At 35.3% G+C, this 16180-nt stretch overlaps 1 protein-coding gene across 2 annotated transcripts in view; it reads right to left on the bottom strand.

Annotated features, from left to right (window-relative positions):
* The window catches only part of LOC149578228 (transcription factor ILR3-like), a 119543-nt gene that overhangs the window by 52333 nt on the left and 51030 nt on the right, over window positions 1–16180 (bottom strand). For both annotated transcript variants that reach the window (XM_089827873.1, XM_089827869.1), the window contains exon 3: window positions 2954–3016. In XM_089827873.1, the coding sequence (XP_089683999.1) occupies window positions 2954–3016 (63 nt within the window). The remainder of the gene's footprint in view (window positions 1–2953; window positions 3017–16180) is intronic.

Consider the following 16180-nt stretch of genomic DNA (forward strand, 5'->3'; position numbering starts at 1 on the left):
CTCAGAATTTCACAAACTCCAGAAGAAACCCTTAGGCAATAAACAAAGCAATAATAAAATCCAAGATGATCTTCTCTTTCAAAGAAGTCATAACTATAATGCTTTTTTGTGCAACCTACCTTCACCATGACACTTTTCACAGAGAGATTGCTTCATAATATAAAGTCCAATTACTTTATAATTTAAAGCACAATAATAATTATAAGTGCCTTTAATAATCATAAAGTCTCATTATAATTGAAATAAATATGACTTCACCAAAATATTTCATCTGGAGTCCAAAAGAAATATAAAAGACAACCACCAGTTCCAAAACTGCCTTGCCAAAAATAGAAACTGGCCAAAAGTGACTTACTAAAAATATTAAGTCCAAAAATAGCAAAACCGCAATAAAGACCCCCAAAACCAAATGTCAACTCAGAAGAGTTGCGATGATGAGCTGACAAACCCATACTCCAAGATCCTACTAAACTAGGGACATTACAGGCACCATAATGTCGTACCTTCTTGTAGTTAAAGCATTTGAAAGGAAGCTTACCTTTGTACTTCCCTTTGCCTTTGACTAATCTTTTTGTGAATAGAGCCTCCTGCTCTTCTTGTTCGGCTTCTTCAGCATACAAGTTCTCCAGTTCTCTCATGTAACTGGATGTGCTTGCCTCTCCCCTTTCTCTGTGTTGTAGTCGATGCAACAGAGGCTTTGAATACAGTTTCAACCTTGGATGGTTGACTGTTGTCGAAGTTGTTAAGCTCAAATGTAGTGAGCTTGCTTATCAAGGCATCAAGTGATACCTCCATCTTTTCTATTGTTCTCAGCTCTTAAATGGTTGACACCCTTATGGCATATTTGGGTAGCAAGGCTCTCAATACCTTGCTCACACACTCTTCTTCTTGTATTACTCCTCCACATGCTCTGATGGCTAGCATAACATCCTTCACCTTGCCATAGGCCTCAATTATCTTTGCCTCCTTTCATCCTCATGTCATCGAACTTTGTTGTCAGGCTTTTAGCTTTAGCCCTTAAGACATGATTGTTGTCACCATAGACAACTTTCAGCTTCTTGCACATGTCGTATGTTGTCTCCAGTTCCTCCACATCTTTGTACTCAGAGTAGGACAGGGTGCTCATTGGAGCATCCATTGTGGTTGTGTGTATCTCCTTCTCCTTCAACAGGTCTATGCTGAGTAGACCAACTAGTTCAACATATTTGACATCTACATGGGTCCAATAAGCATCTCCAAGAGTCTTCAAATGCAAACGCATCTTCCTACAACATGAGCTGTAGTTTTCCCTGGAAAACTTTGGTGCATCTCTTTTAAACATCTTGATCTTTTCCTCAAGTTGTTAAACTCTTGTCTCCTGAGGACCTAGGCTCTGATACCAATTGTTGATCCTACCACAGATCAAAACACTGGGGGAGGTGAATTAGGATACTCACTAGTTTCAACTTTTTACTCTAAATCACACTTCACAAGTTTTATCTACAAGTTTGTGCTAGATATAACTTAACCGGTCAAGATTAACAAAAAACAAGGAACATGAAAATAACAACACATAACACAGTATTTATCTCGTGGAAACCTGGCTAGGGTAAAAACCACAGCGTGTAGGTCGGTCCTCACAAAGTTTGCACACTTCTGAAGTGCTCCCACTCAAGAGCTTATCCTTGTTAGAAGATTACAAAGACACTATTAGGTGCCACCCGGTTAAGGGATTTTGATAAGACCTATTAAGGTCTTGCCTTGTTAAGAGCAGCCTGGTTAAAAGACTTTAGAACACAAGTTAATGTGTCACCCTGTTAGGGGATTTATACAAAGAACCTATTAGAATCCACCATCGATGAGATTTACTATTACAAAGGTTAGTAAACAACAAGGAATGATCTAACAGAGCTACTACACTTAGCTTAAAATAGATCCTTTTTCAGCTCTATTGATCTCTCTAGAACTATACTCTGCCTTCCCTTGGCTCTGCAACTTTAGACCTCGATCACTTGTGCGCTTGGCTCTCCTTGCTCTTGCACACGAGAACCTTGTGTTGTTCAGGCTAGCTAGCTTCTCCTCAGCACGACAATCCCCGGAAGGTGACTTCGCTCTCATCACTCTCCTTTACTCCTTGAGATTCTTCTTAGCTTGGCTCTTCTAGCTCTTTGGCCAATCACTCAATCTAACCTTTCTCTTTCAACTCTGCCTCCTTTTATACTTTCTTCCCAGCTTCGCTTGGAAGCCCTAATCTGCGAATTCAAATTTTGAATTCTCACCCCTACTACCAGCTCAGCTTCTCATTGCAGTAATGTGTCACTCTTGTCAAATGTGGCATGTTTGTACAAGAGTCACGGGTGTCATGTGTCATAAGGGAGTTGTCTCATTTTATCTTCTTTTCTAGATAAGAGTTTTTTCATTGCTTTTTCTTTACTGTTCGTTTTGGTGAAAATGTTATGTGCTACAGATCATATGTACTGTTATTGTCCTTGTGTTTGCCGGGAACATCAGTCGTGCAGTGTTGTTATTCAATATTGCAAATAAGAGTGGTAAAAATTTAATGCCTTCTAATTACATTGTGAATGTAACAGAAAAAGGCATTCATATCTATAAAGCCAAAAGCAAAACCCTTTATCAGTTTAGCACACTATTTTTTCATTTTGTTTGTTCTAATATAGGATAACTTTGGCTAATTATAAAATGTGTTTGTTCCCGATGCAGAAAAATAGATGAACAGATGACTACTTGCAATTTCATTTAACTCTATAAGACAAAAACTCATTGTTGAAATATAAATTATATGCCCACATTCGAAAATAATTACAATATATGACATAATTTAATGCACAAAGAATCTCAAAACTACAAATTGTAAAATGTGAGCAATGATAGAAAATGAATGTGCCTTTGTGGAGAAAAGTAGTCAAACTTTAACAATTGAAGTAATCAATCTAGTAGTCAATCTGAGTATTACCTCTTTCTAGGACATAACTTCCCTTGACCCTCTGTAACATTTCTGAAACTGTTACCTTTGTCACTGGCAGAGCAATGCAGTAAAGAGGAATACTTAGCGACTGAACAAAATATAGCAAAGAATTAAAACAATATTCTCTATGATATTTCATTCAGCTAAGGAAATTGCCAAATCTGTAATGAAGGATAGCTAAAGCTCAAAAAAATTCTTTGTGAATACAAAAAGTTTTCCCTGCAATATTCTGAAGAAGCACCTTTCTACAATATTTAAGCATCAAAACCTTTTAAGTTTTCATGGTATAATTAGAAATTCCAGTTTACTTTAACACAGCTCCCAAATTTATCAGCAGGAATGCATTGTTAACCATCCAAACATGAATTAATTGTCAGAACAATCACAAACTATATTAATATTCACTTACTGAAACTTGATGGTTAAAACAGATTCCTGCTTACAAAAAACATCTTCAACTCCCTTCTATGAGAGCTTTTATCTTTTGCTATGGCATAAAATAAAATAAAAATGATTTGAACTCAAGGTTTACCTTTTCTTACAGTATATCAAGTTTCAAATTCTTTTCCACAACCTAACAAACAGTCCAGAAACTTTCATCAAATAGATCAGAAAAAATGTACATACTTCATGTAACTCCACATGCACAATAGAAACACCTGTAAGTCCATCTCCTTCTATATGTTAGTGCATAATCATAAACGCTCCATAGCTGTCTCATCCTCTAACTACCCAAAGGGCCAAATGGCAAAAACGAATTGACTATCAACAAAATCACAAGACAAACAAGAATTCACAAGGCAAGGCATGCCTTGACTTGCTACAATTGGGATAAAACTTTTCATTGACAGTGAAGTATGATCACATTCATACATCTTTAACTACATTTTACAAAAGGTTTTTTCCTTTGTTAAACTGAAAAATAACTTTTCAGGTCAATCTCAAGATTTCCTTTTGTTTGCATGGCATTAGTTTCCTAAGATTGACCAGAAAAAACCAAAAGGTGTGTAAAGAAAATAAATTAGCAACATATCTACATTGATTCAACCACTCAGCTCCTGGAATGCAAGCTATGATAGCTGATGATGGAGCCATCAATTGTTCTGGGAAGTGCCATAACAAGATATTTATAGGTGATAAACAATTGGAGAGAACAATGGTTCAATATGTTTAAAGCACTATTGAAAAAAAAAATCAGAAGCTTTCCGTAGAATCTCATTTAGATGGCCAATATTTTGAAATTTACAAGTGAAATCTCCTCAATGGTGTGTTCCCACAAGATGACAAAGTTTAAAGTGTTCTTCAAGATTTGTTGCTTAATCGTATCCATGAAACATCCAGCAACTTGCAACAGCTCCACCATCAGATCCTCAAGTTATTTTTTACAAGCATTCGGTGGAATTTGGAGATATGCCAAATAGCATTACCCCAAGATCACTCAACATAGTCAGTGTCCACTCTTCCCCAGTAGTGATGGTTTGTAAAAAGATTAATCTTTGGCACACATGTCCAAATTACCACTAACTTATTAAGCTTGCTCTTAAAGATCAGTTGAGAAATCCTGTCATAGATGATTTTCTGGATAAGTAAAATGGGACATTTATTCTTTACTAAATTGGATCTCAAATTCAGTTATCATCAGATCAAAATGAGAGAAGAAAAATTTCCAAAAACTACACATGCATGAAAGTCAAGATGAATAGTTGGTCATGCCCTTTGGTCTTGCAAATGCTCTGTCCACATATCAAACTCTAATGGATTCTATATTCAAGTTATTCATAATTAAATTTGTACTAATTTTCTTTGGTGATGAATCATTAGGCAAGCCTCCAGAGAAACATCAACAAGCAGATCTAATGTTGCAACTCCTGAAATAATAACTTTAGCCAAACTATAAAATTGCTCATTTGGAGTAACAGGTGAAACATTTGAGTCAAGTGAATCATGATAAGTCAATGCTCAGCTAGAAGGTTCCTACATCACTCACAATATTACAAGAATTTTTACATCTGGCGGCCTGCAATAGAAGATCTATCAAGATCTATGATTTAATAGCTGCTCCAGCTAAAAAATTATTACAGAAGGATAGATTGCATTGGAATGAGGAGGCTGCACGAGTCTTTCAACAACTCGAGGAAGCTATTTATAAAAATCTAATTTTAGCTACTCTTGATATTAAGAAGACATTCATTGTGGAATGTGATACACTGGGGCAGTGCTAATTAAATAAGAGATACCTAGAGCATTTGTAAGTCAACAACTCAAAAGTAAGAACATCACCAAGCCCATTGACGAAAAGGAAATGTTGACAATTCTCTGTACAATCAAGAAAGAGCAAAATTATTTGATGGGAAGACATGTTAAAATCAGAACAGATCATGACAGTCTCAAATACTCGTTACAACGACTTTCTTCATGGGAGCAACAGAAATGGGTTACAAAGATGTTGGGTATGATTTTGAGATAATATTTTAGAAGGGAAGGAGATTATGTGGTGAGTACACTATGACAAAGAGAAGACGGGAAATACATATTTTCAGGAAATTAAAGTAGTCGGGAAATCATCCATTTCAAATGGTATCTTACTATTGGAGCGTTGTCATTGACATTAAAGCTGCAGTCACTGTTGTCAGTAATGTCAAGGTATTTGAAGGTTTGTTGTAGGTTTAATTACTTATGACATGGAAAACATTGAAAGGACAAATCAAGTGCGTTTTATAGCTCTCTTAAAGTTATCATTTTCAATAGTTCCTAAGTGTCTAGCACATGATTAGTTGTCTAGAAATGTCTGGAGTGAGTTTCTGAGGTACGTGGCTCAAAAACAGTAACTGCAACAAGTTGCATTGTCTCGATGTTGTTGCGAAATTCTGCCACAATTGAGATTTATGGATTTTGGTTTGGACTCAAAGTTGCATATGATGTATCAGATTCCAAAGTAAAGTTTTGCATGATGTGTCAGATTCCAAAGTTTTGGAGGATGAGCTTTGGCAGATAGAAAAAAGTAACAGAATGTTCACCAACCAGTTCACTGCCTATACTGGTGTTTCAGATGAATACGTTAAGAGTATTGCATTGTGCCTGGCCACATGAAGCGTGCAGAGATGATCTGAGCCCAATTAAGCTTGTATTGGGTGGCACAGGATGTGATCCCACTCCAAGTATAACATGCTGGCTTTTAGACTGGATCTATTACATTTTTGGTTTGAATATGGAAACCCATTTTTGGAAATCAGTTTTGGTGGTGAAAGATCTACCCTAGCTATTATTTGTTGAAAATATTGTTCAAGTATTTCACATTGCATTCAATTTGAGATGTGTAATTTCTTTCACTGATAGGTTTGCAGAAGATATTCCTTTACTAGTTAAAAGGATTAAGAGGCAACATATATACATCTATCGTTCGCATGGGATTATTTTTATTTCTTGGTGTGGAATCTCCATAATTTTTGGTATGCGTTATTACCTAATTTACCAGTTTCAGACCCTGCCAAGCGGATCCAGGTCTGGTTTTGTGGTGTCCTTATGGGGTCTGTATTTTGGATTGTGCGTCCACCCAGGTTTGTGCTGGTGCGAACCCGGACGAACCCACAGTCCAAGATACAGACCCAAGTAGAGGTCAAAATACTAGGTCAAAGGAACTATGTTTAATTGTTTTTAAAAACATGTCTTGTATTATCTCTTATTGCTGGATAGAGAAAAATTATGTCTAGGTCAGCTCATACTCAGTTCTTTCTAGCATTGTAATGCAATCTTTCAAAAATATGGCATGTAAAAGCTTGATTTAATAGAAGTAGTACTACTCACAGATTTGTACTCAGTTTTTGTACCTTTAATCAATGAAAAAACCATTTTCACTTTCTCAGGAGCTGTCTATTGTGTGAATTCCAGAAAACGGTTGATGCGATCCTGTGATACTGTATTTTTATCCTCAATTTTTGGTTTCATTTTCATCACAGAATGCAGAAATATATGTATGTTTCAGGTCATGATTGTATTTATCTAGTTGTACAAGAATTTAGTTCTGAGAATGTTGTTATTTAAAACCTCTAAAAGACACTTTTGACTCCACTCAAATGCTCGCTTGGATTTGAATCTTGTTATGGAAGTTTGATGCAACACACTAAAATCTTGAAAACAAACAAGAATCATAGAATATCTCATGTATCATAATATATATATATATATATATAGACACACACACACACTCATGAACCCACCCATGATCAAATGGGAAAAAAAAATTTGCCTAAACCCATGAACTTGAACTTGAACCCAAATCTATCCCCGAACCCAAACTGGCAACTTAGATTACAACCCTTGCTTCTCATAGGGTTTGAACCTCTACCGCTTGGCATGAGAATGTTTGGAAGCTTTGGCATAGATATTATTTTCACCTATCTATGTATTTATACTACTAAGAAAATTACATATGGGTATGATATATCAAAATAAAGACACTAAACTGTATTAAAGAAACTTGATACTTGATTTGCTACAGAAAGCCTTTTTTTGCCACACAAAATATTCTTTTACCTTCAACAAGTTGTCCACTCTTATTTGACCTGTGTTGACCCCTTGGTGCTTCTGCCTATGAGCATCATAGGGTTTTAAAAGGCTACAGCAAGAGCTAGGGAGACACTTAGAGGCCATGTCCTCGCTGGGACCTACCCCTCCCTTGAACAATGAAAATGCTTTCAATTTGCAGTCCACAGGTAGCGGAGTTTAACCAAATACACAAACTAATCATCAAAATCCCCCCCTTGAACCAAGTGATGCACTCTTCCAAGGTCTCTAGTCTTTGAATTTGCAATTTTTACCTTGGCTTGTGTGAGAGTCCCCCCTAGTTGCAACTTTTATTATTCTGAAATGTTTTTCCAGCGAAAATAAAATGCCAAGCCAATTGACAAGACACTATTCCATCTACTAAACCGATACCAAATGAATGACTAAATACTGAAATGTATTATGATGCTTGAAACAGCAAAATTCAGATTTCAGACTTTCAATACTAATATACATTGCCACTAATAATTTTTAATGAATGCTTAGACAAAGATACAACCAAGATACTTGTTAATGTTCAATGAATGAATATCATAGTTGCTGACCAAAAAATGCTGCCCAAACACAGTTTTTGTTGAAGAATGTAGCTGCGGTAGAGATCTTTGTCTCTGATTTTGCTATATATTGAAATTGAGATAATACTTATGTATTGTGTTTACAACAGGAAAAGATATTTATGATAATATTTGAGATAATATTATAGGGAGAGACGTGTCAAGCAAAGAGTCATTCTTTTGAGATCATTAAGAGTCTTGTATTTGGAAATTGAAGAGACCTTCAGGTGTAATATGAAGAGTCTCTCATTTCAATCTATATATGTGATTCCTTAATGTAATGAGATACAGCATCAAGTGGAAAGCATTGTACTTGAACATTTAATATCAATGAAAGTGATATTTTCTGGTGTGGCTGGATTTCCCTTCAAGCAGAAGGATTTTCCCAGAATAATCTCGTGTCTATTGTGCATTTTTATTCTAATTTTCTTATTACTATTTATCATTATTTTTCTAGGCAAAACATTAACATGGTATCAGAGCCAAGTTAGATAACTACTTTTTAGGGAGCTTCTTTTGTTCACTAGTTCATATTGCAGATTGTATAATTTTCTTTTTAAGCACTTTGTATATGTTGAAATTCTGGTAGCAGCAAGATAAACTATTCATACCTGTATTGTTCAAAGTAGAATATGGGTCGGGGCCTATCAATGGTGATTATTGTATTTTCATTCAATCAAGGCGGGAAGTAAGTTCACCTGAGATATTTGATATGGCACGCTTATTGCTTTGACAATATGAAATTTAGTTGGACATAATTTTTAAATTATTCTCTATGGATTTCATCAAATGAAAGAAGGTTCCTCAACGTTGTAGAAGTCTCGTTGGGTTGTGTCAATGGAATGGTCGCCTCATCTCATTCCTTCATCTCCAAATTTATGCATTCTGGACATTCCTTTGTTTTATTCCCTTCATTCACAACAACTTCTGTGCTTAGTGGATCTGTACCATGAGCCCACATGCTACCTTTTGGTGGACTGTCTTCCTTGAATGCGATTTCTTTGATTATGAATCATCATATGTGTTTCTTATTTTGTCACCGATCCTCATACATGCCATCAGTTCATGAAACGCTGAAGATAATGTTATTCCTTGGGTCATCTTTTGTGCAATTCATATCTTCAATATGATTCATCGATATGTGCCCAGTGTATGTTGTTTGAAATTCTGAGCACTTCATGTTTGATAATAGTCAATCTTTAAAGGATTGCATGTTTGTTATGTTGAAAGTGAAGTGTTACCACTTTTTCTTATCATTCTATAGCTCACGATGAAGCGTATTTTTGGAAAATATAGTTTGAGATTGCATGCTCACACCTGAGGCCTATGCATGATTCGTTTTACTAAGGCAGCGTGATTTGTGATTGCAATCATTGTTTTTAAGTGTCGTTCGACTTCATTCATTGTTGACTTGGATCTTTTTTTAAGAGCCTAGAGGACACCCTTGTTGGATACAATCAATTAATTGTGTACTGTCTTTGATGTTATGCAAATGACATATCATTATCAGTCAGTATATGCCGAGCTCACTCGGGCAGTGAAGATAGTTTTCTGTGTCTATCGAATGTTCTTATGATTGCCTAGTTCAAAAGGCAGTGTCTACCGAGTTCACTCAGGCGTCAAAGGAAAGTATGCAAAAGATGAGTGTTAATCGAACTCACTCGGTTAATGAAGGAAAGTTGGATGGAACCAATGATAATCGAGCTCACTCGGTTGCCAAAGGATTTTTGTGAGTTTTGCAGTGTTAATCGAGCTTCTATTAGTTAACAAAGAAAATCATTTTTGAGTTAGTTTCTACCAAGTTGGGTTGTCTAATGAAGGATTTTCTTATTTTGGCATATTAAGCTTAATTGATTTATCTATTGATTCCAGCCAACTAAGATGATGAATATTAATTATTCTAAGTTGTATTTGAGCCAACTTGACAAAGTGGAAGATATAAGTATAAGGTCAAGTTGTTATTTCAAAGTGTGGATGTGCAAGCATGAAGATGTTATTGAAGATTTAATGATCACAAGAGGAAGCAAATTTGAAGGATAAGCAGAATATCCTTATGGAGCAGAACAGCTATATTTGATCAAGAAGGATCAAGTACAAGTTAGAATAGAGATTTGTAATCAGCAATTCAGTTACATTCAAATCAAGTCATCTCATTGTTACTCTCTAACCATTGTAGCAATGATCTAAATCTCCTAAGTTCCTAACAGAGTTGGCTTAATAGTTATTTGCAAATTCTCTAACAAGGTGGCAGTTCTATTGAATTGTCTCAAGACCTCTAACAAGGCCACTCCTAACAGGGTGATTAAATCCTCTAATAGGGTCACACCTAATAGTGTGTTTTGTAACCTTTAACAGGATTGGCTCCTAACATGACTCACTTCAGAAGAGTGAAAACAGTAACTAGTTGCAATTGATGGTTTTTCCCAAATTGGGTTTTCACGTTAAATCCTGGTGTCAAAAGTGTTCATGCTATTTTCTTTTATGTGTTTGCAACTAAGTTAAAGTATTGATAATCACAGATAACATCTAAAGTTTATATGTTAAGCATTTACCGAGCTCATTCAGTTATTACCGAGTTACAGCATTTTATGTGTGTTTATCGAGCTTCAGCAATATTGAGTTTTCAGTTTGCATTTTTGTACTGACATCTAAGGGATCTGAGATTTATTTTAGTAGTAACTGATTCACCCCTCCCCTCTCAATTACTCTTCTTATATTTCCAACAATTGATATCAGAGCATTTGGTGCTTGCAAAGAAGGTTTCAAAAACCTAAGCTAAAGATCAGGATGTCTTACAGAAGAGAGATCCCCAAGCTGAACAGAGATAATTTTGCAGCATGGCAAGGACGTATGAGGTTACACTTGGCTACTATCAGTGACTCAGGATGCAAGTATCTTGATACTGAATACAAGACTCTCACTGGAACATTATCTGTTGAAGATATTGCTAAAAAGAAGAATCATAACATCATGATGATTGATATTGCATCTGCTCTTAGTTATGCTGAATTTGATGAAGTCAAAGACTGCAAAACAGCTTACGAGATGTGGATCAAACTAAAAGGTATATATGGAGGAGATGACAATGTAAGAAGGGATAAGGCTGAAAGTCTTGGAGGTCATTTTGATTAGATGAAAATGAGAGAAGATGAGAACATTGCAAAATATGTGGAAAGGATCAAAGCAAGTGTAACTGCAATCAAAGCATCTAGAGGAGACATTGAAGAGAAAACAGTTGTAAGCAAGGTATTTAGAACTCTTCTTCCTATTTATGCAATTAGAGTATCTGCTATTTAAGAAATGAGATGTGATCCAAATAATAAAATATCTTTGGATATTCTAGTTGGAAGATTGACAGCTTTTGAGTTAGATAACTTTGATAACGATGTTCCTAGTTCAAAGGTTATTGAATCTTCTTTTAAAGTTAAATTCTCACTCAAAGGAAAGGGTAAGAAATCAAAATCCAGTCAATCAGGAAGTGAAGAAGAAGGAACATCAAAAGAAAGTTCAGACAGTGATCTTAAAATTGTTGAATCCCTACTTGTAAGAAAGTATTCCAAAGGAAGAGAAAAGTACAAAGGTAAAGTTCCTCTGATCTACTTTTCTTGTGAAGAAGTTGGTCACATTGTTGCTAGGTGTCCAAATAAGGAAATCAAAGATGAAAAGAAAAGCAATAAGCATAAAAGCAAAAAGGATTCCAAGAACTATAAGAACTTCAACGACAAAGGTAAGAAATCTTGTTTTATAGCTAAAGATTATGATAACAGTGAAGATGAAATGGTATATATTGTTGTAAAATATGAATATGATGGAGATAAGATAGCACTTATCTCTCATGTTAGCAAAAATGATATATGGATTATTGACAGTGGTTGTTCACATCATATGACTGGAGACAAAACAAAATTTGAGCACATGGAATATTATGATGGCGGTAGTGTGAGATTTGGAAACAATGAACCTTGTAACATAAAAGGAAAAGGATGTATTTCATTAACTAAAGAACTTGTATGTGAGAAGGCTTATTGGGTTGAAAGACTAAAACATAATCTACTAAGTGTGGTACAATTGAATTACATTGGATTCAAGGTAGAATTCATGAATGGACATGCCAAACTACTGGATGGAAAGGGAAATCTGTTTAGATCTAGCGAGCAAACAAAAGGTAATCTATTTTATCTTGATCTCAATGATTGCTCATGTTTTATTGCTCAAGTAGAAGAAAGTTAGTTATGGCACAAAAGGCTACGTCATGTAAACTTTGATAATCTGGTTAAGATAAGCAAACATAGAAGGGTAAGAGGTATTCTTAGTTTGAAGAAGCCTAACATGGGTCTATGCAAGAATTGCCAAATTGGTAAGATGGGAAAGACTAGCTTCAAAAGCAAAAACTATCAGTCAGAAGAAGTCTTGGAAATTGTTCATACAGACTTATGTGGACCTATTGGAATAGAGAATTATAATGGAGAAAATTTTTTCATTCTTTTTGTTGATGACTATTCTAAAATGATGACTATAATGTATCTAAAAGAAAAATAAGAAGCCTTTCAAAAATTCAAGTGGTATCTGGCAAGAGTAGAAAAGGAAACTGGAAAGAGGTTGAAATGCTTTAGATCAAACAAAGGTGGTGAATTCATCTCCAATGAATTCAATAATTTCTACATTGAAAGAGGAATCAAACGACAAGTATCAGCTCCTAGTACACCACATCAGAATGGTATAGCTGAAAGAAAAAATGGATCTATCATGGATTGTGCAAGAACCCTGATGATTGAAAAGAATGTTGCTCTTAAATATTGGAAAGAAGCTATCCGCACTATAGTTCATACCTTGAACAGAGTTCAATTGAAGAAAGACTCAAACAAAACTCCTTATTAGCTATGGTATGGTTACAAACCTAATGTAAGTTACTTGAAAGTATTTGGCAGCAAATGTTATATCTTGAAAAAATTTAGAAAAGACAAATTTGATGTAAAAGGTGATGAAGGCATATTTCTAGGATACTCTTGCAGAAGTAAAGCATACAATTGTTTGAATTTGTCTACTCATAAAATTATAGAAAGTGCACATGTTAAAATTGATGAGTTTCCAAAAAAGAGTGAAGAAGAAAGCAACAAGCAGCCAAAAGATTACAGAAGATTTGCTTACTATGAACCTGATACCCTGCCAAATCTATCTGAAAGAAAGGAAGCTTCATTTCCCAAGTCCCCAAAATCTCCAATAGTTACCGAGTTGTAGACAGTGCAACTCGAATTATAGTCTGAAGGACCCGAGTCACGCTTAGAGGCTATCGAGCTAGTTCAAACCGAGCCTGATGGACCCGAGTCATAAGGACCCGAGCTTGAAACTGAAATTCAAGATGAAGATGGTGGAACTCATTCAAAGCCTAAAGAGCCTGTGTTAGCAAGATATGTCAGAAGGCATCATGCACCTAATCAGATCATTGGAGAAAAATCAGATGGAACAATGACAAGAAGCAAATTAAAAGGTACATGTTTACTTGCTGAATTTAAACCTAGAAGTGTTAAGGATGCTCTGGAATATGAAAGTTGGATTGAAGCAATGAATGAAGAGATAGAACAGATAGAAAAGAACAAAACTTGGACTCTTGTTCCTAGACCCAAGGATAAAAATGTAATTGGTACAAAGTGGGTATTCAAAAATAAGCTAAATGAAGATGGAAAAGTTTTAAGATACAAAGCAAGATTGGTGTACAAAGGCTATTTTCAAAAAAAAGGTATTGATTATGGTGAGACTTTTGCTCCTGTAGCAAGACTAGAAGGTGTTAGAACTTTACAAGCATATACAGCACATAGAGGATTTAAAGCGTATCAAATGGATGTTAAATCTGCATTCTTGAATGGAATTCTTGATGAGGAAGTCTACATTGAACAACCAGAAGGTTTTGTAGATCCTAACAAAAAAGACATGGTTTGCAAGTTACACAAAGCATTATATGGTCTCAAGCAAGCTCCAAGAGTTTGGTATGAAAGACTTCATAATTACTTGGTACAGATTGGCTTTCAAAGGACAAATGATAACAGTAATCTGTATATCAAGGAAGGACTAGATAAGAAGATTGTGTTGGCAGAAATATTTGTTGATGATACTCTGTTTACAAGAAATGATGACTTATGCAAAGCATTTTTAAAAGAAATGAGTAAAGAATTTGAGATCTCCATATTTGGTGAGATAAAATTCTTTGTTGGATTAAAGATACAGCAAACAAAAATAGTATCTACATCACTCAATCTAAGTATATCAAGGAGATACTAAAGAAATTTGGAATGGAAGATTCAAGACCAGTTGGAACCCCTATGTCTACTGGACATAAGCTCTCCAAAAATGATGATTCCAAAGTAGATCAAACCACATACAGATCAATGATTGAAAAATTGCAATATGTAGTACACACAAGACTTGATATTGCTCTAGCAATTGGAATAGTGGCAAGATCCTTAGCAAATCCTAAGGAAAATCACATGATGGCAATCAAGAGAATCATGAAATATCTGAAAGGTACTGAAGACTATGGTTTATGGTATAAACTTGGAAGCAATTTGGACTTGAAAGTATTTATTGATGCTGATTGGGCAAGAAGTATTGATGACAGAAAAAGCACTAGTGGTGGAGCATTCTTTCTTGGTAAAAGACTCGTGTCTTGGACAAGCAAAAAGCAAAATTGTACATCTCAATCCACAGCAGAGGCAGAATATGTGGCAGCAGCAGTTAATTGTTCTAACATTGTTTGGTTCAAACAATTGTTGGAAGGAATTAAGATAGAGATCGAGGATCCAATAGTCATTGCTGTGATAACATCAATGCAATTAATATATCAAAGAATCCAGTGATGCATACTAAAACAAAGCACATTGATATAAAATATCACTTTTTAAAAGAGTTGGTACAAGAGAAAGAAATCAGATTGGAATATGTTAATACAAAGGAACAGAGTGCAGACATATTCACCAAGCCATTACCTAAGGATGCATTTCTGTATCTAATAGGTATGCTAGGGGTCATTCCCCTATCTGAAGTTCACTAAATAAAGTTTAGTGATGCATCAACAAGAACTAAGTTGAAGATCAATCAGTTGGTGCAGAATTGGCAAGGGCATATTGCAAATGAATCAGTACTTAAGGTACATTGGTATTTACAGAATTATTGTCTTTGGCATTTGTTGTCAAAGAGGGAGAAGTTTACTGTCATATCTTTAAGAAATTTTTTGGAACCAGAATAAAATAACTAAAGAACTGAAGAGGGAGAAGTTTTCAAAGAAGGAAAAGTTTGCTATAAGAGGGAAAAAGTTCTAAATGAAATTGGCAGTAGTTGTTGCAGACAAAGAAAGAATTCAATGAAAGGAAGAGCTCATACTGGCAGAGGGAGTTTTGAAAGAACCAATTCAAAATTTCATTGTGCTATGACATGTTGTATTGCCATCAATGCCAAAGAGGGAGATTGTTGGATACAATTGATTAATTGTGTATTGTCTTTGATATTACACAAATGTCATATCATTATCAATCAGAATATGCCGAGCTCACTCAGGCAATGAAGACAACTTTTATATAGAAGATGAGTGTTAACCGCTCGAGCTCACTCAGTGAATGAAGGAAAGTTGGATGGAACCAGTGCTAACCGAGCTCACTCGGTTGCCAAAGGATTTTCGTGAGTTTTGTAGTGTTAACCGAGCTTCTATTGGTTAACAAAGGAAATCATTTCTAAGATAGTTTCTACCGAGCCGGTTCGGCTAACGAAGGCTTTTCTTATTTTGGCATATTAAGCTTAATTGACTTATCTATTGATTCTAGCCGACTAAGGTGATGAATATTAATTATTCTAAGTTGTATTTGAGCCGACTTGACAAAGTGGAAGATATAAGTATAAGGTCAAGTTGTGATTTCAAAGTGTAAATGTGTGAGCATGAAGATGTTATTGAAGATTTAATGATGAGAAGACGAAGCAAATTTGAAGGATAAGCAGAATATCCTTGTGGAGCAGAAAAGCTATATTCGATCAGGAAGGATCAAGTACAAGTCAGAACAAAGATCTGTAATCAGCAATTCAGTTGCATTCAAATCAAGTCATCTCATTATTA

Source organism: Cupressus sempervirens, chromosome 1 (genome assembly GCF_028749045.1).
Source record: "Cupressus sempervirens isolate cs-2001-9-10 chromosome 1, ASM2874904v1, whole genome shotgun sequence".
Taxonomy (NCBI): domain Eukaryota; kingdom Viridiplantae; phylum Streptophyta; class Pinopsida; order Cupressales; family Cupressaceae; genus Cupressus; species Cupressus sempervirens.